Genomic DNA, 27,123 nt, shown 5'->3' with positions numbered 1-27,123 from the left:
GACATAATGTATGCCATTATACTGTTTTTATGTGTATATGTATAGATTAGTACTTGTATATTTATTATTACCACATCTGTATAGAATTATGTAGCATCTGCACTGCTGTCGCTTTACGCACTGGTTCACTCTAAATTCCCCCTTGTAATTATATTGTTAATTTTGTTTACTAAATTTAATTCGTTCTTTTTAATTATAAGGTTTACTTAATTTAATTTGTTAAGTTGTCTAATTTGTTCTTTTTAATTATATATTTTTAATTTTTCTAATGTTTATATACTTATACTTTTTAAATACATTCTATTTCTGTATAATATATTTTTTAACTATTCTGTAGTTTTGTAATCAGTGTGGTGGAGCAGTCACAAAAGCATTTCACTGCCAGTTGTACTGTGTATGACCAGGTATGTGTCAAATAAACCTTGATTTGATTTGATTTGATTTGATTTTTTTCTGTTTTGAAAATGTAAGAAGTAGAAAGTACAGATACTTGTGTAAAAATGTAGGGAGTTAAAGTAAAAAGTAGTCAGAAAAATAAATACTCAAGTAAAGTACAGATACCTGAAAAATGTACTTAAGTACAGTAACAAAGTATTTGTACTTCGTTACTTCCCACCTCTGATTTTAAATAATTTTGAAAGTTAGTCTTCAAAAGTAGAGAAGCTATGCTAATGCATATTATTTTATCGTCAAACTTGCCCCTGAATGAACAGCATGGCCGGCCATGAAATTCATCATCAAATCATGCAGACGATCGCATTCCACGAGGCCGGCGACCCTTCTCTCATCTGATCATTAGAATTCTATTGTTTACATTGTTCATGTATACCTAGATTACTTACTTTCAACCTCGAACATGGGCTTGAACAATTTCTTAAGCCCAGTCATCTAGTCCCCATGCCTGGTGGCCACTTGTGACGGCTGCTGTTTTCTTTTATTTCTCTTACATGCATGAGAAGCCATGACAGCAGCAGACGATATGAATAGTCACATGGCAGTCGTGAACCAATCAAATGACTCAGATTGAAAGAATGTAAATATTGCCACATGCGTCCACACGGCGCTGGAAATGGAGATAGCGCAAATTTTTTTTTTTACAAAAATTAAAAAGTAGACGGCACAGAGTGGTGGAGTAGGCGGAAAATGGGCCTGCCACTGGCATAATTTAAAAGCCCTGAAAAATCTCTCAGTTTCATTCCAACAGGAACCTGAACAACATCACTGGACCTGCAGGAGACAGGACTGATCAGTTACCAATAAAGAAACTCTGGTGCAGTACAAGGTGATTCAAGCTCATGCCAAGATCTCCTGAACAGACCGACAGCTCCATAGACTCATAAAAAAGGCTCCTGGTTCCACATGATGCGCAAGAAGGAGGCCAACCATCTCACAAACAGGTGACCTGAGAGTTCTTGACCGATGATCTTTGTGTACAAGTCTGAGCCCAGGAGGAGACCTCTCTGACATGGGAGTCGATAACAACAGGTGCGACCAGTCACAGGGTCTCAGTGAAGAACCAGAACACATTAGAGGATCAAAGGTCAAAGAACTCCCAGGTAGAAAGCAATTGATTCCAATGTTTTAATTTCAGTTATGCTATATTCAGTAGTATGACTCATAACTACTACTGTAAGGCCACCCCTACAGGGGCCAGAATTTTGTAGTTTCAGGAGTATAATTTGTTTAATGCTTCCTCCAACACTAACTGTTGTTTTCTCTTATAAATTCCCATGAGGTCTAAGGGGGACACTCCCTGATTTCAGTTAGATGACCAAAGATACAGTGAGCTGCATGTAAGGTCAACAATGGTGTTATATGAACTCTGACCCTAAAAGTACCTATGTTTTGACTAAAGACTTTGTCCATAACATTTTTATTTTTATTTTTGTTTGTTTTGTGGTGAAACCCCACTACAGGGGTTTAGATTTAAAAACATAGTGAGGAAACACAGTGAGGAAAAAAATAGTCAAAGGCACTCTATTTCACTAGTAAAGTAGTAACAACTGCTGATGTTGTTTTTTACGTCAAGGTTATGCATTTTTCCCCTTCACAATTTAGTAACCCGAGGTTTATAAAGTCATATTTTGACTGCTTTAATTATGCTTTTTTGGGGGGTACAGACCCATACAGAATAAATATAATTTTGAGTCCAGTATAATCCCTTGAAATTATTTTGATTCTCAATGTTTCTAAGATGTTTTATTTGCCCAGATTTTCACATGCAATGGAGTCAGATTTGAACAGGAATTTTACAGGTATTTTACAGACAAAGTTATCCAAGAGCTATTTAAAAGTAGAGAACTTTAAAATAATTATTTTTAGATATTTTGAGATTCATCCCATGTTTTGTTTGTTGTTTTCTTGTGTCCTTTTTGTTCCACTCTAGCTTACATAGAAAGTGTCAAAAAAATGAGACAGCTGACACTGACCTTGTAGACAGAGAGAAGGAAAAAAACAAAAAAAAACACACACACACTTGCAATGAAGAAGCAGCTTACACTCACTCACAGACAGACAGAAGCTTTATATTAGTTTTTTTGCTTAACTTGACCATTAACTCTAGGTGCATTAAAACAGGTTCACGTTCGTTGGATTGAATGTAATGTCTGAAACGCCTATGTGAAACTGTATGTATGTTGTCTCTTAAAGGTGTAGGAAAATTCCAGCAAGGGGCCTCTCAGTTTGGGAGATCATCTGCATTGCTTATCTTTACCAAAAAAGGAAAGGTATTTATTGGAGGTCTCTGAGTCCCTCCAAAACCTGGTAGAAACCAGTCTAGGTGTGACAACATGTTTATCAAATGTTAAAGCCTATATAAGGCTGTAAGCTTCTTTGTTCAGTGTGCAGAAGATCATTGGGTTTCTCTCACCCAGATGTCTCGAGCGTCTGTTTTGACATTGTCTTTTTTGTAATAAACCTTATGTTATTCTATAAAGACTGTGTTGACCAAGAATTCCTTCAAACACAACATCATGGCATCAAGATCAAGAAACCACAGTAAATTAGTGGTATATTAAAATTGTAAGCTCATTTTCTCAGGCTGGTAAACGAAATAAAATATGTACGACTAAAGGCCATTGAAAAAACAGATCTTTAGAATGTTTGTGGGCACTTTGATGTCCTGTCTTAGTTTGTGTAAATTTAATCATTGACCCACAAGACCTGCAGTTCATGGTATTTTCTTTAATTTTTACTGGACTTTTTCCATAGGTACCTGAGATCATACCAGAGACATTAGGTGCCTTTCACAGGAAACTAACCAGGATGACGGCCATATGTGAACAGCTGTTGTCTAAAGAGGTGTAGGGATGCATCTCCAGTGATAAGTTGCTGACTACTGGGGTTTGAGCATCCATGGGTTTAAATATGAGCAGGCTATACTGACGTATGAAAGAAGGCTGCATATATATATATATATATATATATATATATATATATATATATATATATATATATATATATATATATATATATATATAAAACTATTACCTGTGCACTGCTCCAGTGATCATTTTTTTTTATGTTTGCAGTAAGATTTTCGTCGACTGGAACTGGATTTGACCCTTAAGGGATGCAATCCACATTTTTTAATGAATTTGAGGCAAATTATTAGATAGTAACTGTTTTATGTCACTGTTCGTCATGTGAGCCAATTTATATGCAGAATCTACTTTGGACTGATTAAATTTAAATGCTAATCCACTTCACTAAACAACATTGACACACAAAAGACTAATGCTTGTTTACTTTTTGTTTTTCAGGCCATAAGAAATATGACATTAGTAAACCCTGTCTAATTTTTTTTGCTAAATTTAGAATCACAATAGTATAAGATTCTTTTCACAAAAATCCTCTTCTGGTTCTTAACATCAATGCAGTCCTGGCTGACCACCCCAGGTCAGGCTCATGAAGTTGACCTCAGAAATGTCTGAGGTCAAAAGGGGCATTGAAGGAATATACTGATGGTATATGTTTCCACTTATTTGCCTGATAAATTTGTCTTAGACTGGAAGATAGACATAACTGATTAAAAATACAGAAGCTTGTAATGTTTCGTGTTATCAGGAACTTGGTGTTCTCATTGGGCAAAGATCAGCCACTCATGGAGACTACACAATGATAGAAATGGAGAATTCAAGGTCATCTGAATACCCTGCTGTTGAAATTCTCTGTTTTCCACATTTTGTTTTGTATAATGATGTAACCAAGATAGATAAGGTGTGAATATATGAAACTGTAAGCTGAAAAGAAATGCATCAGTACTTCATGTCTATCCAGTAAAACACTGGGAAAGGCGTGCGGTTCTGACTCAGATTAATCTGTAAACTGTATGAAAATGGCTGATTAAATTTAACAATTGGACTCCTTATTCCATTGTGTTGTCTCACTCCTGTTCGATAAATGAACATGCAGAAACCTAAAAGGCTTAAGCAGCAATTCATATTTTTTTTTAATTTCTTCATTGGTGTGTTCAAATCTGGCCTTGATCCATCTGGGTCTGTGTCTTTCAGATCTCGTTCCTCCCAGGCCGTGAACACAATGGAAGGTGATGGTTTTTACTATGTCCTCTGGGAGTTTAAGGTGGGTCTGTAATAGCTTTTTTGTTATCGTTTCCGTGTGTTCTTCTGTTTTCTTCAGTATTCCTGAAAACGCTAAGGGACGTTTCACAAATACTGAAATTTTCCAGAGCATACAAAGCATACTCTTTTTCAGACATCGTACAAAGAAAATGTTATTTTTTCATGACATTTAATTTCACTTGGTTCTTTGGTATTGTAATGTAATAGGAAGTATTAAAACTATGCAACCCCACAAGGGACATGGGAGAAAAAAAAAAAAAGAGATGTACTTTTGCAAGATCTTGCAAATCTTTTTATTTTTAGGCCATGCATTTTCACGTTAATCTTGATACGGCAGTATCCGTCAGGACGTTGAAAGGATCGGCGAGAGATTACCAGCAAAAGTCACCTTTCATTTATAATTTACACCAAAACTGTACAGACATGAAGGAATGAACCTGATTGACTCTCTCGCTCTCTCTGCTTCACTCAGTTGCCACAAACACACACAGCACTTCCTCGCCGCCTTCTCCTCTCAGCCACTCAGCTCATAAACAACTACAATGATGGAAAACACATACCTATTCATCTATATCACATATATTCATAAAATAAAACCTAAAGCCGAGTGTGTGTATGTGAGATCTCACAAATGTTATGCGAGATCTCGCAAAAGTACATCTCTCTCTTTTTTTCCCTTGTTTTTTTTTCTCCGTTCCTTGTGGGGTTCTGTAAAAAACACATCCTGGTGTTGAAAATTTGCTATCGAAACATTGTGTTGTTGCACTAATAAAAATCCATCCATCCATTCTCTTCTGCTTACCCTTCTCAGGGTCGCGGGAGGGCTGGAGCCTATCCCAGCTGTCATAGGGCGAGAGGGAGAGTACGCCCTGTAATTAACAGCTATACCTATATATTAGAATTTATAGGGTGCAATAAACTGATTTGAATTTTAATGTGAATGTGTACTGCACTGCATGTATGCATAATGTACACACTGCACAACTGTACACAGTGGCAGTGGAGCAAATTGTTATCTGAATAGCCGGTCTTGTGCCAAAAAGTGATTTCCAGTTTTTGCCCGAAAAATTTTTGCTGGTATTTATATTGTTGTAAATTACTTGCGGACTTATAATCTGTCAAGCATATCTCAAACATCTCTTATGAATGATATCAATTCATTTTGAGACATAAAGTACATTTCTGTCACATGGTAGAAGCTGCAGTCAGTTTTTGGCAAAGTGACCTTCATTTTGTAGCGATTCTGTTAATGATAGATGGTTCTGTGCAGATGTTCTGTGATTTCATATTGTTTTGTTGCTACTTGAACATGTGTGTGCGCATGGAGGGGGAGGGAGAGCAAGAGTCAGAGCTGGAGTCCCATTTTGTTGATGTTTTTGGCGTGGTTGCAGCACACAGCAACCATCTAATTGTTAATAAATGGCAACTTTTGCTAGCAATCTCTTGCCATCTTCTTCAACGTCTTAACAGATGCTACAATATACTGTTTATAAATGAAGGTAAGAACAAGTAATTTCTTCATTTTATATATAAGCCCTTCATAAATCCTGTGCACCAGTATATTTACTGATTTAAGCAAAGAAAAAACATTTAAAAAAAAGTAAATCCCTTTCTGACACACCAGAAACCTGAAAACTCCACTATAACCGTGTTTTCTGTACATACAGTGCTCATACTGCATCCCCTCGCATGCTGTGGCATCACAGACACCACACACACCCCTGGACCTTGATTCTTCCTTTAGCGACTTTTGAGACAGTCGACAGCGACTTTTGTTGCACAAAAGTTGGCAACACTGCCGGCCATCGATCACCAGATTACACACAAATATATGGGCCAGCATAGATGAAAATAGGTCAAATCTATCATCATTTTCTGTGGTTTACTGTGTACGGTTTCCATTTTTGGAACAATACATACACTTCTTGTTGAATTTATCTCCGGCGGCTTTCGCTGCTTTTCACACTTGCTGTGCCGCACTCGCAGCTTGTTTCTGTCTATTGTCATCAGTAGAGTCATTTTGTGAATCGATGAGGGCCTATTTGAGAGAATTCAATGAGGCCTTTGAACTGATCTGCCAGACCGGAGGCCATATCGCTGCAGACGATGGAATGGTGCAGTGGTGTGGATGCTTCGGGCATTGGCAGTCAGGTGGCAGTGCTCAAATTACATAGACCAACCGATATTTTCTAAATATTTGAAAAGCACATGCTGGGTTTTACCGCCCCTCGCCCTGTCATACGCTTTGTACGTTCTGGAAAATGTCGATATTTGTGAAGCTTCCCTAAGTTGCCTCTCATACTCCAGGCCCGAAGATCGATAGTGGTTTCTTTCTTTTGTTTTTTTTGATTTTCTTCCAAAAGCTGGGTCATTCCCTCAGTGATGGACTCCTTGAGGATGGTGTTTTCTCAGTAAGTGTTTCCACCGGCTGCTGGCTGAACTTCACAGACTCAGGCAGAGCCTATGTGGAGGATTTCCACTATGGCCAGCTGATATGGACTCCAAAATGTCCACCATGTTGCTGGTATGTGGAGAGGCTGCATCCAGGGCATCTTCAGGATGGCTCCTCTTAGTGGAACTTTGCTGCGCAGGGAGTAGGCACCTCGTCTGGTTTACCCATGACAATCACTCAAAATATTCATTGATATAAAACTGTAAACTGTCCAGATACTCTTCACTGCACTCCAGAAAGTATTGGAAATCTAGCTAGAAATATTTTTTTTATTACCTTTAAGCCTTTCTGTAAATGAATTGAATGAGAAAATAATGACTTAAATGTTTGTTATCACTGATGCACCGTTATGTTGTCAATGCTGCTGAGATTCTTGAAATCAAAGTCTTGCATCACTACCAGTGTTGCCAAGTCTGCTTATTATAAGCAACTTTGAGCTTGTTTTTTCTAAAGTCGCTTGTAAATCTTGTGAGTCGCGGGTTGCGGTTTTTTGGGCTTGTTTTTGAATGTTAAGTTGCTTATTTGGGCTTGACTTTCTTTCTGCGTAAAACTCGTTGATTATCTCTCGGCGCCCTAGAATAGAGCAAAATACGAGTGGTAGGTAGTTTGTCCCGTCCAAGCCCCCATTTCCTGTTTATGGCACACAGGTTTACCGGGCGCACACCAGAACAAACAGCCCAGAATGAGGAGGCAGCGTAAGAATGAGCACCAGTAAGTGGGGAAAATATAGAAAAAATATAATAAAGAGTGGAGAAAGATCCGAGCTCAGATGGGACACAGTGGCTCAAAAAGTGGGTGTGCACTAAATGCAATGCATAGGGGCGCCTCACAAGAGGGGGGCGCCAAAGATGCGGTGAAATTATTTATCTAGTCGCATTTTCTGTATTTTACAGCTGTGCATAAGATATGATCAATAACAGAGGAATGGCGCTAATTAGACACCCCTGTGTTCCTTCACCTCCCCTCCTCCTGTTTTTGTTGTTTGTGATTGATGGAAAATATAAGCCTGTAATAGAAATCTTGTATTTTATAAGTCCATGAATAAGTGAGATCTGCACGCATGAACACAGTAAACCTTGAGTGTGTGTGTGTGTGTGTGTGTGATGGGGGGGTGGGGTGGGGTGGGGGGGGGGGGGGGGGTGGGAGACGTATCAAAGGCATTCTGCAGATTTTGCTAGTGTGAAATATGTGCTCACCGTGCTGATTTAATTCAACATGCTAATACTGAGAAGCACACACACAAAAAACTGTGCATCCTTCTCTGCTATAAGGCTAAGAAACATGGGTTTCACTGCTCCAAAACACAATGAGACAAAACAAAGAAATGAGCTAAACTACATTAGAGGTATACTGTTTAGAAGTGGCCTCAGTTTTACACAATGTTGTGGGTTACCAGTTGGGCTTATTTTGGGCTTGTTTTCATAGAGCTGGTTGCTTGTTTCTTATCGTGAAATCTGACAACACTGATCACTACAGCAGTGTCACTAAGGGCTTGGACATCTGAGATTTTTAGTAGATGCATATATGGTATGACTGTGAAAATACTAGATGACATCATTATCAAGTTATAGCATTCAAATGATTATTTTATCCCTGACCTTTGTTTCAAAGTCACCAGATTCAAACTTGTCTGAGAGTTTTAGTAGATGCAGCTATGGTATGAATTTGAACATCCTAGGTGACATCGTTCTGAAGTTATGCCCAACATTAAAGTTTTTGTGGAACAGATGCCAAAGCCATTTAAGGCTATGACAATAGCTCAACTTTTTCTTTGAAACAGCTGAGCTAAAATACAATATTTAGAAATGCTTTTAAATAATGGGCCATACTTTTCCATATACTTTTTAATTTTACAGCTGTGTTAAAATGGAAATGTGATTATAGAAACAAACAATTTATGCAAGCATTGATTGTGGGGAAATAGATGTTCTCCCTGAGTTTTATCTACACTTGGTGTGCTGTAGTATTGGTAATTGTTGGCTAAAATCTTGTGAAAACATACTGCTTTTGAGTATTTTCTAACAAAGGTAGATATACAACAAATGGAGTTGTGTTTGAAGGCACAGACTGGTTAATTGGAGTTTGCAAGCAGAGAATGAAGTTTTCAAGTCTACAGAACTAAACTTATGATCTCAACTGGAATGCAGTGTTGTTTTTGTTAACAATGACAATAACGAAGTAATTTCATTAACGACCCTTTTTTTCATGACGATAATAAAACGATGACGAGATAAACATGGCTCTTTGATGATTAAAACATGACGAGACGTCTGTGAGTTTTCGTTGATGAGACAAAACTAGACAAGAAGGTTAATGGATATTCCAGCTCCACGGTGCCTCTCACCTTTCATCCCAGAGCCCTGCTGAGACTTTACTTTTCATGAAGTTGACAGATTTCCTCAGGTAGCTTATGGCAGCTGTGTGATAAGACACGTCACTTAAACCTTTGCCTATATGTCTGTGTTATGTTGTTCTGTCTTCAGGGCTTTGCTGCGCAGCATTTCCTGTTGTGTGACACAGTGATGTACTGTCAGCTTACCAGGGTTATTATAGTTAACGAAAACGAACGAAATAACGAAAACTGAAATTGAAAAAACATTGTCGTTAACTGAAATAAATAAAAACTAAAATTAAAAGGAAGAAACGACAACTAACTAAAACTGAATTGTGAGTTTACAAAACTAACTAAAACTAACTGAAATTATAGATATTGTTATTTTTTCAAAAGTCTTGTGGATTGATATGAAATCATTTTTTTCCTCTCTCCGAGTTTAAGCTCGGAACGCCGTCGGGCAAATGGGTGCGCATGTGCGTGCGTGCGCACACCGCGCTGCTCCTCAGAGAGTCCCATGTGGTGTTTTTTTTTTTTTTTTTTTTACTATGATAGCACAGATAGCAGCGAGTGTCTTGTTGTGGATGATGTTGTGGATGATGAAAAATGTACGGAACACTTCTTAGTCAGGAAAAAAAACACCAACATCAAAGTAGACCTGAGAAGCGCACACAAGGCAGCTACGGAAACCGCTCTCATCCTACAAGGCAACCTGGCCTCCACCTCCAGAGAAACGTGACTACTCGTCGGGTCAACGCAGCCACAACGTTGTGTTTAGTCCTTGTGCGTTTCCGGCTACTTTATCAGTCAGATAATAACAATCAGGACTAATAATCAAAGCATCAATATAAGGACTCACAAATGTCAGCAAATTCCTGGAGGGAGCTGCTGAAACGATGGGAATGGACGTGAAGAAATGAAGAAAGTGAAAAAACAGGGACAAATATGTTTGCACCCTAAAAACTGAGCACAAAGAGCAAGGACCAAAAAACCCCAGCACACAACCACAAGGTAATTAACACACGCAATCCAGCTACGCAAGCATAAATGCGGACATGATGTCGGACACTTCCGTAGGCTACATAGGCCGCAAAGACCCTGCAAGTCTAATCAGCGAGCATCTAACCAAGCTAGCTCCAAAACAGAAGCAGCATCAGGTGGAGAGAACATCAGGATGCAGCTGGATTTGAGCTTTGACTCCTTCAAGGAGTTTGTTTTTGTCAAACACCACATGTAGCTGTTGTTAATCTGCTGCACTGAGGCTGAACTTTATTGGGAGTTTATTGTAGAATTTATCGAGTTTTGGAGTTCATATTGTTAGCAGTTTCTCCCTGTTGATGTTCATGTGTGTCCTTAATATTACACACATTTAGCACGTAGTTCTGCTGTCTGTGAACAGTTGGTTGCTGAATATATTTCTTTAAAGGGTATCTTTAAAGGGTACCTGATTAAGTATGAAAATACTAAAACTAATACTGAAACTAACTAAAACTAACTAAAACTAAGCATAAAACCAAAAATAAAAACTAATAAAAACGAGCAAAACCACTCTGAAAACTAATTAAAACTAACTGAATTAGAGAAAAAAAAGTAAAAACTAACTAAAACTAAACTATAATGTAAAATCCAAAACTATTATAACCCTGCAGCTTACCTGTGGAGGTCTCCCTCTGCATCTTCTGCCGCATCTGTCCCACCAATCCGCTATTTTGCCCACACATCGCTATTTTACCCCCGATGTCAGCGATCCTTTCCCTCCCACCTCTTTGGAAAATCCCTGTTTTCCACTTTTCAGTTGGCCATTTTTTGGGGTCAGGCTAGCTTAAATGTCACTGTAAAACGTGCTGACCACTGTTTATATCCGCTGATCACTGATCAATGTGTCAGTGGCAACGTAGAAAATGGGTTAGCGGACAGGCTGTGGCCTTCGCGGCATTGTAGGATTTGTAGTATAAGTTGCGGAGCGCTATTTACCTGCGGGCCACTAATAATAGCAATATGAAATTATCCACGGGTTTCTGGAAGAGCATACGTAGGCTGCCATGACAGACTGCTACTTCCGCTGTACTGTTTTATACTTCCGGTTACCCAAAGCCAGAGCCAGAGTTAATGACAAAATTCGGTTACTTTGTGCTGTAACAGGCGGCTTTATTAGTTGGAACATGAGCTCGGATTAAACTTGTGCTGTTGTCGGCTGTCACTACATCAGTCTGTACATTTTTTCAAATTATTTTATTCTGTAAATTTGTTCTTTTTCCCCCAAATTATACTACCCAGTTGCACATCCTATTACTGTATTTTTTCCTTATGTTTTAAGTTTTCCTTTAATGTACAGCCTCTTATTTTTTACATTATTTTATTTATAGTGTGACACTACAGTATACAGCCTACACAAAGCTTAAACAATGCATGCCTTCATGTAAACACGTAGCAGTTAGCAAGATGACAGCTGCGTGTCTCCTCGATCACAGCTTTCGGCCAGTCCAGTGTTTCTGTTTCAGTGATGTGAACATTCTGATATCCAGATACAGATGCAGCCACCGAAAATGGCCGGCCGATCCATGACGGGACCTTGGCCGGTCCTTGGCCGATTCGTGGCCGAACCTTGGCCTAAACGCGATCCCCCGCTAATGACGTAGGAATTCCGGCCACTGGTGGGAACGCCCCTAAGCAGCATTTGGGGAAAGTGGTGGTAATGTCTTGTTTATCCACCAGGAGGAGCAGTAATAGTGGAAGCGCATTCATTTACAGTCCGCTGTATACTGTACCAAGGATCCTCACATCATTGAACTGTAATTGTAAGCGGAACTGTCCATTAAAAACAATAGAAAGATGAGAGTAAAGCGGTCATTATAGTGGAGCGGTGAGTATTGTCTGGAGGGACGGGCTGTGCTTGAAGTTCAGCCCGGGACCTCGGACAGGCTGTGAGCACTGCACCGCCAGCGAAACTGGGTAAAAAAATAAATAAAATAATTCTGATCACCAGCTGGTTTGGCCTGGGAATGACCTGGGAAGCCTAATCCTCTCATCAGTGTCACATTGTGCTTTCAAGTCTTCACAATGTTAAGCTTTTTGTTTGTTTATATTTTCGCTTTTATTTTATAATCAAAACTGCGACCAAAATGACTCCTTCTCAAACTAATAATACCGGCAGTCGTCATTGTATGCTGAGCTAGGGTTAGGGTTAGTAATTCAGACTAAATGTCATCCATATTACCTTTGCTGAATCTAACAAAGCATTCTTTGACTCTCCTCCACCTGCTTCATCAAACCTCAGCAGTAAACATATATGAAGGCAGCAGCTGACACAGTAACAGTGAGCGCAGCACACTGTGCAGTCTAAACTCTGCTCTGATTAATTATATGAATGTACAGCGAGTCAATCAGGATTGTGAAACGTCAGCTGCAGAGCCCCAGTCTCCATCATCAGAGCCCTGCCCGGTTCATTTTCCATTTTATAAACAATACTTTAGAGGTTTTCGTGAAGTCACACTGTGACAGTGACGTGCATTAGTGTGTGTGTGTCATCAGTGGCTATAAAAGGCCTTTTCTTAAAGGATAAAGTGGTGTTTGAGCCACAGTTAGGGCGGAGCGGCGGCTCCTTGAAATGGGACGCAGCCTTCCTGCGGCAGACAGCTAGCAGCAGGAACCGGACGCGCCAGGTTAGCCTAAGAAGCTACTGAGGCGTCCGTGACAACCACCATAGAAACAGCCTTTTAAGACCGTTTTAAAAACATCCTCAGAGTTCAAACGAGCAAAAATATATGATTTGAAACAGTTACAGCTGCAGAGCTGTGGCGGCTTCTTTAAACGTTGTTTACATAGATGATCATGAATGATACGATGTAGCTAGCAGTGTAGCTAGCAGTGAATGAGGTGACGTCATTGTGTGCGCATTTCACAGCTGTCTGTCTCAGTCTGTTGTTGATATTATTCCAATTAACATGTGTTTACTTTCTCTGGACCATCTCAGGTCCATTGTTACAATTTCAGCCTACAAAATGATTTAAATATGAACACACACTCTAACATCAGTGCGCTAACCGATTAACAAGATGGCGCCGGTGAGGTCAGCAGCCGTCGTACCTGCTCCTACGCTTTGTTTGTATATATTAGGTTTAGCTCTAATTTTGGACTTTATAATTCCGCCTGCTCTGTGTCATATCACGTATGACAGACAGACTCTTTTTAATATCAGAATACAGCACTCTGGCTGTATTCTGACACCTTTTTCTCCCGACCCGACTTGGCCTCAGGAGATACTGCGTTTCCAGTGGGCCAGCTCAAACAAAGGACCCAGGTCACGGACAAGGCCCCGAGGGAAAAGAGCCGGCGTAAGAGAGAGGCTGAGGCGCAGAGCGCACCAAACGCCACTGCCGAGCATCCTGTTGGTCACTGGATAAGAAGCTGGACGAACTCAGGGCCAGGATACAGTTTCAGAGGGACATAAGGGACTGCAACATCATCTGTCTCACGGAGACATGGCTGACTCCCCTCATACCGGACCATGCCGTACAGCCGTCGGAGTTCTTCAGTGTTCATCGCACGGACAGAACGAGTGAGTCTGGAAAATCAAGAGGAGGAGGTGTGTGCCTAATGATTAATAACAACTGGTGTGACAGTAGGAATGTTGTCCTTCTAAAACAATCATGTTTTAGAAGGACAACATATCATGTTCACCTAACCTGGAGCTCCTAACCCTGAAATGCCGTCCCCACTACCTGCCCCGCGAGTTTACGTCGGTCATCTTCAGCGCCGTCTATATTCCACCTCAGGCGGACACAAACACTGCACTATCCGAGCTACATGAGGCTATTTCCACCTATCAGGCTAACCAGCGTGATGCGGCTCTCATCGTAGCCGGGGACTTTAACAGTGCAAACTTGAAAAAGCTGATACCGGAGTTGATTCAACACATCGACTGCCCCACCAGAGGAGAGAGGACCCTAGACCACTGCTATTCTCCATTCAAAGATGGCTACAAAGCAAAGCCTCTTCCGCCTTTTGGGAAGTCTGACCACACCTCTGTACTTCTCATGCCGAAATACAAACAACGGCTCAGGCAGGAACCCCCTGCTGTGAGAGAAGTGACACGGTGGTCTGATCAAACAGAGGCCGCTCTGCAGGGTGCGTTGGATTCAACCGACTGGGACATGTTTCGCAGCAGCGCGGGCGGAGACATCGAGGAGTTTACGGAAACTGTTGTGGGATTTATTGGGAAAGTTGTTGAAGACACTTCACTTAGGAGGACCATCAGGACTTTTCCCAACCAGAAGCCGTGGGTGGATAAATCTGTCCGCGACGCCCTGAGGTCCCGCACCATTGCCTACAACTCCGGCCTCGCCTCTGGGAACATGGAGGACTACAAGGTTGCATCATACAACGTCCGCAGAGCGGTGAAAGAGGCAAAACATCACTACGGCCGCAGACTGGAACAGCAACTACAACAGTCTGACCCCAGGGGACTGTGGCAGGGACTACGCACCATCACGGACTACAAAGCACCACACACACACCCGGTGAGTGCCGACGCTTCTCTGGCTGATGAACTCAACATCTTCTTTGCGCGCTTTGAGTCGGGAAGCCGACAGCCCGCTGCGCTCCCGGCCGGAGGGGCGGAGACACTCACTGTGACGGAGCGCGACGTGAGGAGGGCGTTTAGACGTGTAAACACCAGGAAAGCGGCTGGACCAGACGGTATTAGTGGACGTGTCCTTAAGACCTGCGCTGACCAGCTGGCACCTGTGTTTACAGTGATATTCAACCTCTCACTGAAACTGTGTGTGATTCCCACCTGCTTTAAAAAGTCCATCATAGTCCCTGTCCCAAAGAAACCACACCCCAGCAGCCCCAATGACTTCAGGCCCATAGCACTCACCTCTGTGGTGATGAAGTGTTTTGAGAGACTCATCAAGACATTCATCACCTCCTCACTGCCCACCACCCTCGACCCACTACAGTTTGCATACCGGCCAGACAGATCCACAGACGACGCCATATCCTTCCTCCTCCACAAGACCCTTTCACACATAGACACTGGTAAGGGGAACTATGTGAGAGTGCTGTTTGTAGATTACAGCTCAGCATTCAACACCATAGTTCCCTCCAGGCTGGTCTCTAAGCTGCTGGACCTGGGCCTGGGCCCATCCCTGTGCAGGTGGGTTCACAGCTTCCTGACCAGCAGACCACAGGTGGTACGAGTGGGTCACCTCACCTCATCCTCCCTCACCCTCAACACTGGATCCCCCCAAGGCTGTGTGCTCAGCCCTCTGCTGTACTCACTGTACACCCATGACTGCGAGGCCACGTCAGAGTCCAACGTCATCATCAAGTTTGCTGATGACACTGCTGTTGTGGGACTAATCTCTCACAATGAGGAGACAGCCTACAGCTGTTCTGTGTATTGTTTGCTGTCGCTCTGTTCCTGGTAGTCATCTGCCCAGATGTCTCCGCTTTGATCACCTACGATCGGCAGACACTTCTAAACCTCCAGTTTGTTTTGGTACCAGCATATACTGTAAAGAAAAACTCAACGATTTTTCCTCCACACCTGTCGGATGTACCTGAGAATTTGCGCCGGCTGCCCAGTGCTCCGGTCCCCAACAAACGCCAGAGGAGACGCGGAAAGCGGGGAGGTATCGCGGTGCGGGTCAAAACTTACCTGAGACTCCTAGGTTTGTCTGTTCATTACCCCCTGGATGGTGGTCTTTGCCGCCTCAAGGCTGTTGGGCTGCCTGTGGATTTCGGGCGTCGCTGGATCAGGCCGATTGTCCCACCTGTCATCCTGGAGACTCGGCGTCCCTCGTCCTGGCGCAGGATGCGGGATCGTGGAGGCGGCGTAAACCATGCTAACCTTCGCCTGTTGAAGCGGGCCCCGGCCTCAGCTAACAAGGATCTGGTCATCCGAATGGCCCTACTCAATGCTAGATCGTTAGCCAACAAAACTTTCCTTCTCAATGACTTTTTCATCGCACAGCAGTTGGATTTTATGTTTGTGACTGAGACGTGGCTTCATGCTGGTGAGTCTGCACCTTTTTCCGAACTTTTACCTCCCGGCTGTTCTTTCTTCAGCTCCCCGCGGATCTCTGGAAAAGGTGGAGGACTTGCTTCAATATTTAAATGCAGTTTTCGCTGTCGTCAGGTCTCGGCAGACCTGTACGCCAGCTTTGAACTGCAGCTGTTGGAGATAAACTCTTCCCCCTCGGTGCTCTGCGCGGTGATTTACCGACCACCGAAGTGCACGAAGGACTTCATCGGTGACTTTGCTGACTTGCTGACGGGTCTCATACTAAAATATGACCGTATTTTAATTGTTGGCGACTTTAATATTCATGTGTGTTGTGAGAGTGGTCCACTGGTTAAAGAATTTGCCTCGCTTATTGACTCTTTTAACTTAACACAACTCGTGTGTGGTCCCACTCATGAAAAAGGTCACACACTGGATCTGGTGTTGTCTTATGGACTTAGAGTCTGCATCACAGGGATACGTGACTGTGGTATATCGGACCATTTTCCTGTTTTATTTACAGCAGCGCTCCCCAGCTCTGGGATAAATAGAGTATCCTCTACACGTCGTGTGCGCTTGGTTAACTCTTCATGCGCTGCTGATTTTGCAGCTGCTTTTAAAAACTCTGACTTAAGCAATTTGGATTTTTGCTTGAGCCTGAATACCGAGGACTTCACTAACTCTTTTATATCTGCTTGCACTGCTGTACTGGACTGTATTGCCCCTTTTACAACCAAACGCACCAAACCTTCCTCCCAGCCCTGGCTGAATGAGACAACCCGCGCTCTCAGACGTGAGTGCAGACGCGCTGAGAGAAGGTGGAAAAAGGATAAGCTCCATGTCTCCTTAGAGATCCTGCGTAACTGTTTATTGAAATACCAGAAAGCAGTAAAATATGCAAAGTCTGCTTATTTCTCTAACATTGTTTCAAGTAACAGTCACAGGCCTCATTTTCTTTTTAGTGTTTTTAATTCACTCGCTGATCCTCGCTGTAATGTAAACCAAGCGAAGGTCTGTCCTGCACTGTGCGAAAACTTTAAGAAATTTTTTGTGGAAAAAATTTCTGCCCTCAGGCCTTCATCACCTCAGGCTGAAACAGACTCATCTGCACCTCCTCCCAGCAGAGCTGTCTTTGAGCAGTTTGAGCCTGTCACACTCTCCACACTAAAGGAGGTGATTCAAAATATGAGACCTGTAAACTCTCCCACAGACTGTGTTCCGTCTCGCCTTTTTAAAGAGGCTTTTGATTCAGTGGGACCAACTATCCTCGCTCTGATTAACAGTGCGCTTGCATCTGGTTGTGTTCCAGCTGCCTTTAAACATGCAGTTGTACAGCCTCTAATCAAGAAGAAGAACCTTGACCCTGATGTTCTTTCAAATTACAGACCAATTTCTAAATTACCATTTTTATCCAAGGTTCTTGAAAAAGTTGTTTTTAAGCAACTTCAAGCATTTTTAAGTGAACATGGAATGTGGGAAAAGTTTCAGTCAGGTTTTAGATTGCGTCACAGCACAGAGACGGCTCTTTTAAGAGTTTTTAACGATCTGCTTTTAACTGTGGACTCTGGTAGTCCTGCAGTTTTAGTACTTCTAGACCTGTCAGCTGCCTTTGACACTGTGGACCACGAGATCCTTCTATCCCGCCTAGAACATGAAATTGGCATTAAAGGCACGGTTCTGACTTGGTTCAGATCTTATCTTACTGATAGAAGTTTCTCTGTCCATCTAGGAAACTGTTTTTCTACCACAGCAAAGCTTTCTTGTGGAGTGCCTCAGGGGTCCATTCTGGGCCCAATTCTTTTCTCATTGTATATGTTGCCTCTAGGGTCGATTTTTAGGAAACATAATATTTGTTTCCACTGTTTTGCTGACGACATCCAGGTGTATATGCCCATCAAACTGAACAGCAGAGATCCATGGGAACCCCTGCTGAACTGTCTAAGTGACATCAAGTCCTGGATGAGAAACAATTTCCTAAATCTTAATGAAAGCAAAACCGAGGTCATATGCTTTGGTAAATTTGACCCCTCAAGCTACTCCTCTGGCACTCTGAGTCATTTGGCTCCTCACTGTCGTGATGCTGTGAAAAATCTGGGTGTCATTTTAGATAGTAGTTTTAAAATGGAGAAGCAAGTAAATGCTGTTACCAAAATCAGTTTTTACCAACTCAGAGTCATTGCCAAGGTAAAACCTTATCTCCCACAGCAGGACCTGGAAAAAGTTATTCATGCTTTTATTACTTCCCGCCTGGACTACTGTAATTCTCTGTACTTTGGCATAGATCAATCATCTGTGCGCCGCCTGCAGGTAGTGCAGAATGCGGCAGCTCGTCTTTTAACCGGTTTAAAAAAGCATGAACACATTACCCCAGTCCTGTCATCCCTTCACTGGCTCCCTGTCCATTTTAGAATCGATTTTAAGATTTTATTGCTTACTTTTAAAGCCTTAAACGGACTGGCACCTTTGTATCTGTCTGAGCTGCTTCACTGTCACACCCCTGTAAGAGCTCTGAGGTCATCGAACCAGCTGCTCTTACAGAGGCCTAAAACTAGACTAAAACAGAGAGGTGATCGAGCTTTTGCAGCAGCAGCACCAAAGCTATGGAACGATCTACCTCTCCATATCCGCACAGCTCAGACGATACACACATTTAAATCTCTATTAAAAACACATTTCTTTTCCTTGGCATTTGGCTGCAGTGCTACCTCCTTTTAGATGATTATTTTATGGTATTTTATGGTACTTGTTTTAAACGTTTTAATTTTTAATTTTCTTATGTTATTTATTGTTCTTACTGTTTTTATTTATTTATTTTTATTTTATTATTTTATTTATTTATTTATATATTTTTATTTTTATTTAGTATAGTCCTTGGGGTTACAGATCTTGTACAGCACTTTGGTCAACGTCGTTGTTTTAAATGTGCTTTATAAATAAACTTGACTTGACTTGACTACAGGAGAGAGGTCTCCTGCCTGGAGAACTGGTGCCAGGAGAACCACCTCCTGCTCAACGTCAGCAAAACAAAGGAACTGATCGTGGACTTCAGCAGGAAGCAGCAGAGGGACTACCATCCACTTGTCATCAGTGGTGCTGAGGTGGAAAGAGTGGACACCTTCAAATACCTGGGAGTGACCATCTCACAGGACCTGTCCTGGACTCATCACATAAACATCACTGTGAAGAAGGCCAGACAGCGTCTCTACCTCCTCAGGCGGCTGAGAGACTTCAAGCTCCCACTCAAGGTGCTCAGGAACTTTTACACCTGCACCATCGAGAGCATCATGCGTGGGAGCATCACCACCTGGATGGGAAACTGCACCAAGCAGGACTTCATGGCCCTAAAAAGGGTGGTTCGTTCAGCTGAACGGACCATCAGAACCACCCTCCCCAACCTGCAGGACATTTACACCAAGCAGTGCAGGCTGAGGGCCATGAAGATCCTAAAACAGCCCAGCCACCCCGGACACTTTCTCTTCTCCCTGCTCCCATCAGGCCGGCGTTACCGCTGCCTGAGGGCTAAGACTGAAAGGTTGAAGAACAGTTTTTACCCACAAGCCATCCGTCTGCTCAACTCTGAGCCCTAACTGGACCATTATTGCACAGTGTAAATATTATAATTTAAAAAGTGTGTATAGTGTATAGTATATAGAGTATAGTGTATAGTGTGAATTACTTTTTTTTATTTTTATTCTTCTTATTTATATGTGTGTGTATATAAGGTTGCAGGTACAAAATACATTTCACTGTGCATTGTACTGTGTATAACTGTGCATGTGACAAATAAACACTGTCTTATCTTATCTTATCTTTTATGAAGTCCAATCCTTAAAATAAATATTATGTTTGTAAACATTCATGTCTCTGAAATAAGTACAGATGTTCATGTTTGTCATTACAATTTTATTTGTTTAGAGAATTGTGAACTTCACATTGTGTATCTAATCAGAGTCTCAGCAACCTTCAGTCAGAGACTGAGATTGGATCACAGCTTTAACCTCTGCAGAGTCACAGACAGACACAAACCTTCCAAATCACACACAAGCAGCCCAGTCTCATCATTTTTGGATGCCTCTACTGTACACTACACTGTGATCAATATATTAAAAATTATAAATGAAAAGATAACATTCACATAAAGCTGTTTGAAAGTAAAATTAATAGGTACTTTCCAATAATATTTTTAAGGATCTCTGTCAGAGACCAGACAGAGCCATGACTCTCAAGAACCAGAGACTGAAATATGGAAAAACAAAAAATCCCTATGAGAAATAAATGTGTAACAGTAAATATTTTGTCCAGTGGAAAATAAATGTTTTGAAACAAAAGCTTGGGATATCATCAAACCAGAAAAATAGAACTCATTTTTTTCTTTAATAACACACCTTAGCATGTAGTAATGTGACACATTTCCAAACAACAATGCATAGATTTTGTTCAATGTTTTGATTGTGGCAGTGAAAACACATGTTGCTGTGTGAGTGTGACTGGCAGCCTGTGCACTGAGACCATGAAGCCCACTTCTCTGAAGCAGCTTCTTCTTCTTCTTGAAATCTACCAAAAGGAGAAAGAACATCTGAGGTGAAACCAGTCAGGACAAATGATTAAATTATATATAGTAGTTCAATACAGCCTCTCGGGTAGCTTTGTGTTGATTTCAGCTCACTGCTCCTGTCTGTGGACCCGTTGTTTTTATGTTTGTAACCACTTAACTTCCATTCATCTATTTAACTCAGGGAGGAGAAATGTCAGGTTGGTGCAGGCTGGTGAGTTTAGGAGGGAGGTGCGTTTGGTTCTCTGTTGTCATTATCTGAAAGATTTGGTTCACCCTGTGGCTGGGCTGTATCTGGGGTTACGTTGGACCTGTCACACTTAGCAAGTTTCCCAGGTTGGTGTTTATGGTTTAGAACTTCTAGCTCTGGAGCAGCATCTGTGGCTGTGTAGGGTCCCGTTGGTTTTTGCTGTTTCTCCAGATCTGCGTTGGAAATTAGGTTATTGATCTCAGTGCATTCCTAAACAGGCTGAACAAGGTTATATATCGTCACCCTCCTAAAAAAATGGTCAAAGACATTTTAAAAATTTTATTTTTGTCTAAATTAAATTTTCAATATTCGGTTCAGTTTTTTGTGTTTTCTGAAAAGCCTGAAAAAAATCAAGGGAGGGTGACGACATGTTTCATGGCTAAATAACATAACTGCTGCAGTCTGATGGTGACAGCAAGATCTGAAGCAGTGGGTGACGAGGAAGAGGAGGAATACAACAATTTGAAGAGATCCCTCAGTCTACAGTCAGCACAACGGCTACATTAGTGGCTGTTTGAGTTTCCTTCCATCTGCTGTGAACCTGAAGCACGGAGAACACAAAACATCTCTTCCAAATTTGAGATCACAATTACAAATATGTTCTTATTAAAGGTGAAATATGTGTTGTGACCTGGCTTTTTATACACCTGGCGACCCTGGGTCTTCAGTGGTAACCCATCCCCACCCCCACACCCATTCCGATCTACTGGCCCCGTGTACATAACAAAAGGTGGCCTAATGAGATGTAAACTGCCATTTGGAGGTGCTTGGTAGAAAAAGGAGTAGTGTGAAAATGCTGGTAGTTCTAGTGGTCCAAGTTGTTCATCCACTCTAAGTCTCAGAGTGGGCTTGGTTTGTGGCCTGAACTTGAGTTCCACCTTCTCCAAACTCCACTGGTGTTGCTCTGCAGTAGCTGGTCCTCCATCTTCTTTCTGTAGGTGTGTTTTCCATCCCTGATTTTCCTTCTGTGATCCTTCTGCACAGCTCTCAGCTCCTCCTTATTTCCTGATCTAAAGGTTCTCTTCTTCTCCTTCAGGAGAGCCTTTGTTTCAGAGCCACAGTTATGTACAACAAGTAATACTCAAGTGAATGTTAAACATGTATTAAAAGAAAAATGATTCAGCTCAGCTCACAAGAAACTGCTGGATACTATTCTGGAAATGCCTAATGAATACAAGGCCACTGTGAGCAATGACAAACCTTTAAACATGATAATCAAAAAGTACACATTAAGTATCATTGCTCACCTTTATTTATGAGAATGTCACTTCTCAAAATGATTGCATGCTGTCAGGTCTCATGGGTGAAGTTTGGCTTTGAGGGTTGGAGAAGAAGCTTTCCAGCACCTTTGGATTTCCAATTCAGTTCTGAAAGAGCAAAGACACAAACTACAATGATGTATGAAGCGTAAATGTTTGATTGTTGCTGCAGCACTAAACAGGTTTATAAACTGGTAGCTGATATAGCCTGAAGTATTAAAGATGAACCTCCTCTTCCACAAAAAAAAAAAAAAAAGATTTAGTGGTTCTTATTGCTGTTCTCAAATCTGCTCCCTCCACTGATAAACAACAACAATGTAAAACATATTAATGAATCAGTAACAAAATTATGGTGTTGAAAGTAAGTAGCCTGATGCTTCTAGATTAGTGATTCCAAAGCAGGCTGAGTCAAAACCTGAGATGGAGACTGGGTTTGTTTAAAGCTGAGGACAGTGAATCAGTCCCTGCTCACTGACAGGATTCCCAGAGTCTGGAAGCTAATACACTGTAAGTAATACACTGTAATACACTGTAAGTTTCAGCTCATTCTCAGGTGCTGGCAGGTTTCGTGGATCCTCAGGTTTGTCACAGAGGATTAAAGGCAGCCAGACTTTCAGTTTTATGTGTATAGCGCCAAATCACAACAGTCACCTCAAGGCTCTTTCCACAGAAGAGCTGAAGGCTCTGCATCCCATTCTACTCTTAAGTATCATAGGAACCACAAGGAAGCCAGCAGTCTGAAGTATAAACAGACTGCTCTTTGTTTAAATAGTGAATATAAGAAACTTGCTAATATAAGGTTTGTTTACAGTGAATATAAAGAAATCACGGGAACCTCCCCAGCAGCCTAGGCCTATAGCAGCATAACTAAGAGAGGCTTCAGGGTCACCTGATCCAGCAACTGTGTTCAGACCAGTATCATTTTATTTTACATTGTGATAACCCTGGGTCAGTTCAGTGCAGATTAAATAAAGCACTGTACTCGCAGATATTGAATATGGATGCACTGAAGCTCATCAGGATATTTATTTGGAATCTGTGGCTGAAAATAATCATTTTACTTAACTAGTAAGTCCAGAAGCTCATATTTCTGTCATAACATTGTTTAAATAGTGAACGCTTTCCTACGATATCTGCTAACATTTGCACAGAAAATTTAAGCTAGCGTCTCAAAGACGGCAAAACCCGCAATAATCTCTACAAATGCATCTCAGAGTTGGGATATCAGCGCTCTCTTACACCACATTAATCTAATTTCAAGTGCTTATTGAACTCACTGCCTTAATAATATCACTATATAAACGCTGTCCATTGAAATCCTCTTACCTGAACACTGCAGCATCCGCCGGAAGTCAGCGAGCATGGCTTCTGTAGTCCTTCGTCTGTAGTCCTTCTCTGTCAGTGATCCTCCGTTAGAACGATAACTACCTTCTCGACTGACTACGAGGTGCAGACGGCCCTTGCTGGCCCATATTTACAGGCCTGAAAACCGCTAATAAAGTCAGTAATTACCTGATAACATCCGAAGCGGGTGAACTAATGCAATTTACCTGGACAGCAACGGGAATACGCGTGACCGTGGTTACGGCCGATGGGGGTCATGGGTACTGTAGTTCATTTATTTATTCATCGTTGGTTCATGGATTTAACACAGAGGAAAAACGGCTTCAGACCACAGAACTCAAAGAAAAAAGTGGACACCGAATATAGCACTAACCATAAACACGTAAATATAAATTTAGACCTAAAAAGCCCCACAAATGTCATCGTTACAACCATAAGCAGCACCCCACATTAAATGAAACACGGAGAAATTCATGTCAAAAGGAAATGTGGCGCTTAAGGATCGCAATTAAAGGCATAATTCAGCTTCTGAGCTTCCAGTTCAAAAGAAAAGGGGGGAAAAAAGGGGGACAGGGGCAAAAAAACAAAAACAAACAAACTATACTGCAGCTTAGAAGCCGTGCTCAGAGGCACGAACTTTATCCCACTGCATTTCAGGCAGGTTAGAAGTCGTGCCGAGTAACACGAAAAAAAGAGGGAATTCGTGTTCATGAGCACGAATCAATAGATTAAATTTCGTGACTACTGCACGAACTGCCGTGAGACCGGGTTGGCTCAGCGCAGCACCGCTTCTTTTTTAACCTACTGTATTTATTTACTTATTTAGTTAAAAGATGAAGTGAAACAAAGGAATCTTTTGGCGATTCGCAATGGAAATGTGTGAAAGGTCATACTGACAAAAATTTTAGGCATCTATTTTAGGTTTTCAAAACTTGCTACTTCACCAAAACTTTTTTGAATCACAGAACTCAACGTTTTTGTTAAGAAGGCGCCACCTTTTGGTGACAGTCTACAATTGAGGGAAAGGGGTGTGTTCATGCTGGAAAGTAGATACGCCCAGGAGAAGGAGGGGGACTTCCAGCCCGAGGACAGCCAGACGTCGGCCAGCTGGGAGCTGGACTTCAGCTGGCCGACGTCTGGCTGGATGCGGCAACATTAGGTGGCTGCATCTGTAAGTGATTTACCTTCCACAGAATAGCTGCTGTATCACTACATGATTTCCCTAATCAGCAATACAGGAACAGCTGACTGTCTCCACCACTCCACTTTCCCTTAGCATGACCCATGCTAAGCGCTTAGCTTGGCCGATGCTCTGGCTCAGCTCTACAGCTGCTTCAAGGAAAACAACGTTGCCTTGTTTGTTAAGAATTACTTTATTGATTTTATTGCTTTGAAGGTAATCTGGTGCTCTTATAATTACGTGATTCCTCGCCATCAACACCTTTGGAAAAAACAGCGCAAACGGAAGTAAACTACCGGCTTCCGCTATGAATTATGGGTAATGGCGCAAAGTCAGGAATACTGTGGATATAAAGCCATATAAAATTATAGTATGACACGTGCTTTAGTCACTGATGGACCATGGTGGACGCTGGATGTTGCACGAAGGGGCTCAGTGGAAGCAAACCAAGAAAAGATCTACGGACTTATTTTCGATTTGAAAATAAATTTACATTTGAAAGGAAACTGAATGCAATGTCCAGGGAGACTGTGGTAACTGTGCATTAAAACTTGTAGGAAAAAACAACTGAAGGCTCACCACCCTGATGTTTTGCACTAGTTAAAGATAGCCCGGTGTTGTGTGGTGTCTGTTTTTATATATAATATGTAAATGTAATTGCCCTGGCAGACAAGGTCAAGTTAAGCATGTGTTCCTCATCCATTGCTTATATGTTGGGCATATGTACGTATGTTCATTGCACTTTAGGAAATTCTGAGAAATAAAGCCCCAATTGCCAAAGTGAGAATGTTTTTGTTTATGGCATTTTTGGAGTAACTGATTCCACTCTTACCACTAATTATTCAAATTAATTTGGAAATACTAATACTTTCTTCTTTTTTCCCCACTAAAGCTGACTAAAACTGGACTAAAGCTTTTTTGAGTTATTGTTGACAAAAACTGAACTAAAACTAAGAAGCATTTTCATCCAAAAGACTAAGACTAAATCTAAAACTAAAATGGTTGCCAAAAACAACAATGTCTGAATGTCCAGGTTTAGAAAACTGCAACTGGAGAAACACAACTGTTACTGCTAGCAGCTCAGCTAAATAACAAGGTGTTGAGCTATTTATTCATATAGTGTGTGTGTGCATGTGTGCGTGCGTGTGTGTGTGTGCGTGCGTGTGTAGGCCAGTTTTACGATGTACTGAACATGATAATTATAATATCTCAGTTATGACTAACCTTGGCTTTGAAGGCCATAAGTTTAAGAATCATCTCTGCAGTGAAGAGCACCGTGAAGATCACATTCAGCATGTCTGACAGCTGAGTAACATGGTCAGACTGGTTGCAGTGCTGTGGATTAAACAGTTAAAGATTAACATGTTCATAAAAAAAATGTCACGTAAATTAATTTTAGCTATAAATATAATAATTACAACTTGACAACCACAGGTTCAGAATCCTTCGAGTCAGGATTACAGGTATAGTATGTCAGCCTTTTATTCTTTTTAGTGCATCTGCTATGATGTTACCAATATGGCATTTCAAAAAAACAATTTCTTAAACAGTTGCATGTATGGAGACTGACAGTATCTCAAATCTTTAAAATGTATTATAAAGGTGCAGCCCTTTGATGGCTTTCCAGAGTGTGCCTTGCCTCTCACCGCGTGAGAGCTGGGATAGGGTCTTACATCCTGTGACCCTGAATTGGATAAGGGGTTAAGAAAATTCATAATTTCAGTTTGTTTTACTGCTGGTCTTTTTTTAGTTTCCCTCCAATGTTATGCACCAACTTTCACTAATAATTTCTCTTGCAACTATATTCAGTTCAATTTTATTTATATAGCACCAAATCACAACAAACAGTCACCTCAAGGCGCTTTGTATTGTCGGTAAAGACCCTACAATAATACAGAGAAAACCCAACAGTCAAAACGACCCAGTATGAGCAAGCACTTGGCGACAGTGGGAAGGAATAACTCCCTTTTAACAGGAAGAAACCTCTGGCAGAACCAGGCTCAGGGAGGGGCAGTCATCTGCTGCGACCGGTTGGGCTGAGGGAAGAGAGACCGGACAAAAGACATGCTGTAGAAGAGAGCCAGAGATTAATAATAACTAATGATTAAATTCAGAGTGGAGTACAAACAAAGTAAATAAGGTGAATGAAAAAAAAAAAAAACAGTGCA

General features: G+C 41.5%; 1 protein-coding gene across 1 annotated transcript in view; it reads right to left on the bottom strand.

Annotated features, from left to right (window-relative positions):
- LOC115776226 (dihydropyridine-sensitive L-type skeletal muscle calcium channel subunit alpha-1-like) overlaps positions 1-27,123 on the bottom strand; it is a 252,673-nt gene that overhangs the window by 86,256 nt on the left and 139,294 nt on the right. The window contains 1 exon segment of the mRNA XM_030723834.1: positions 26,180-26,290. Within this exon segment, the coding sequence (XP_030579694.1) occupies positions 26,180-26,290 (111 nt within the window).

The sequence above is a fragment of the Archocentrus centrarchus genome, unplaced genomic scaffold (assembly GCF_007364275.1).
Source record: "Archocentrus centrarchus isolate MPI-CPG fArcCen1 unplaced genomic scaffold, fArcCen1 scaffold_29_ctg1, whole genome shotgun sequence".
Taxonomy (NCBI): Eukaryota; Metazoa; Chordata; class Actinopteri; order Cichliformes; family Cichlidae; genus Archocentrus; species Archocentrus centrarchus.
This window is presented reverse-complemented; position numbering and strand designations above follow the sequence as displayed.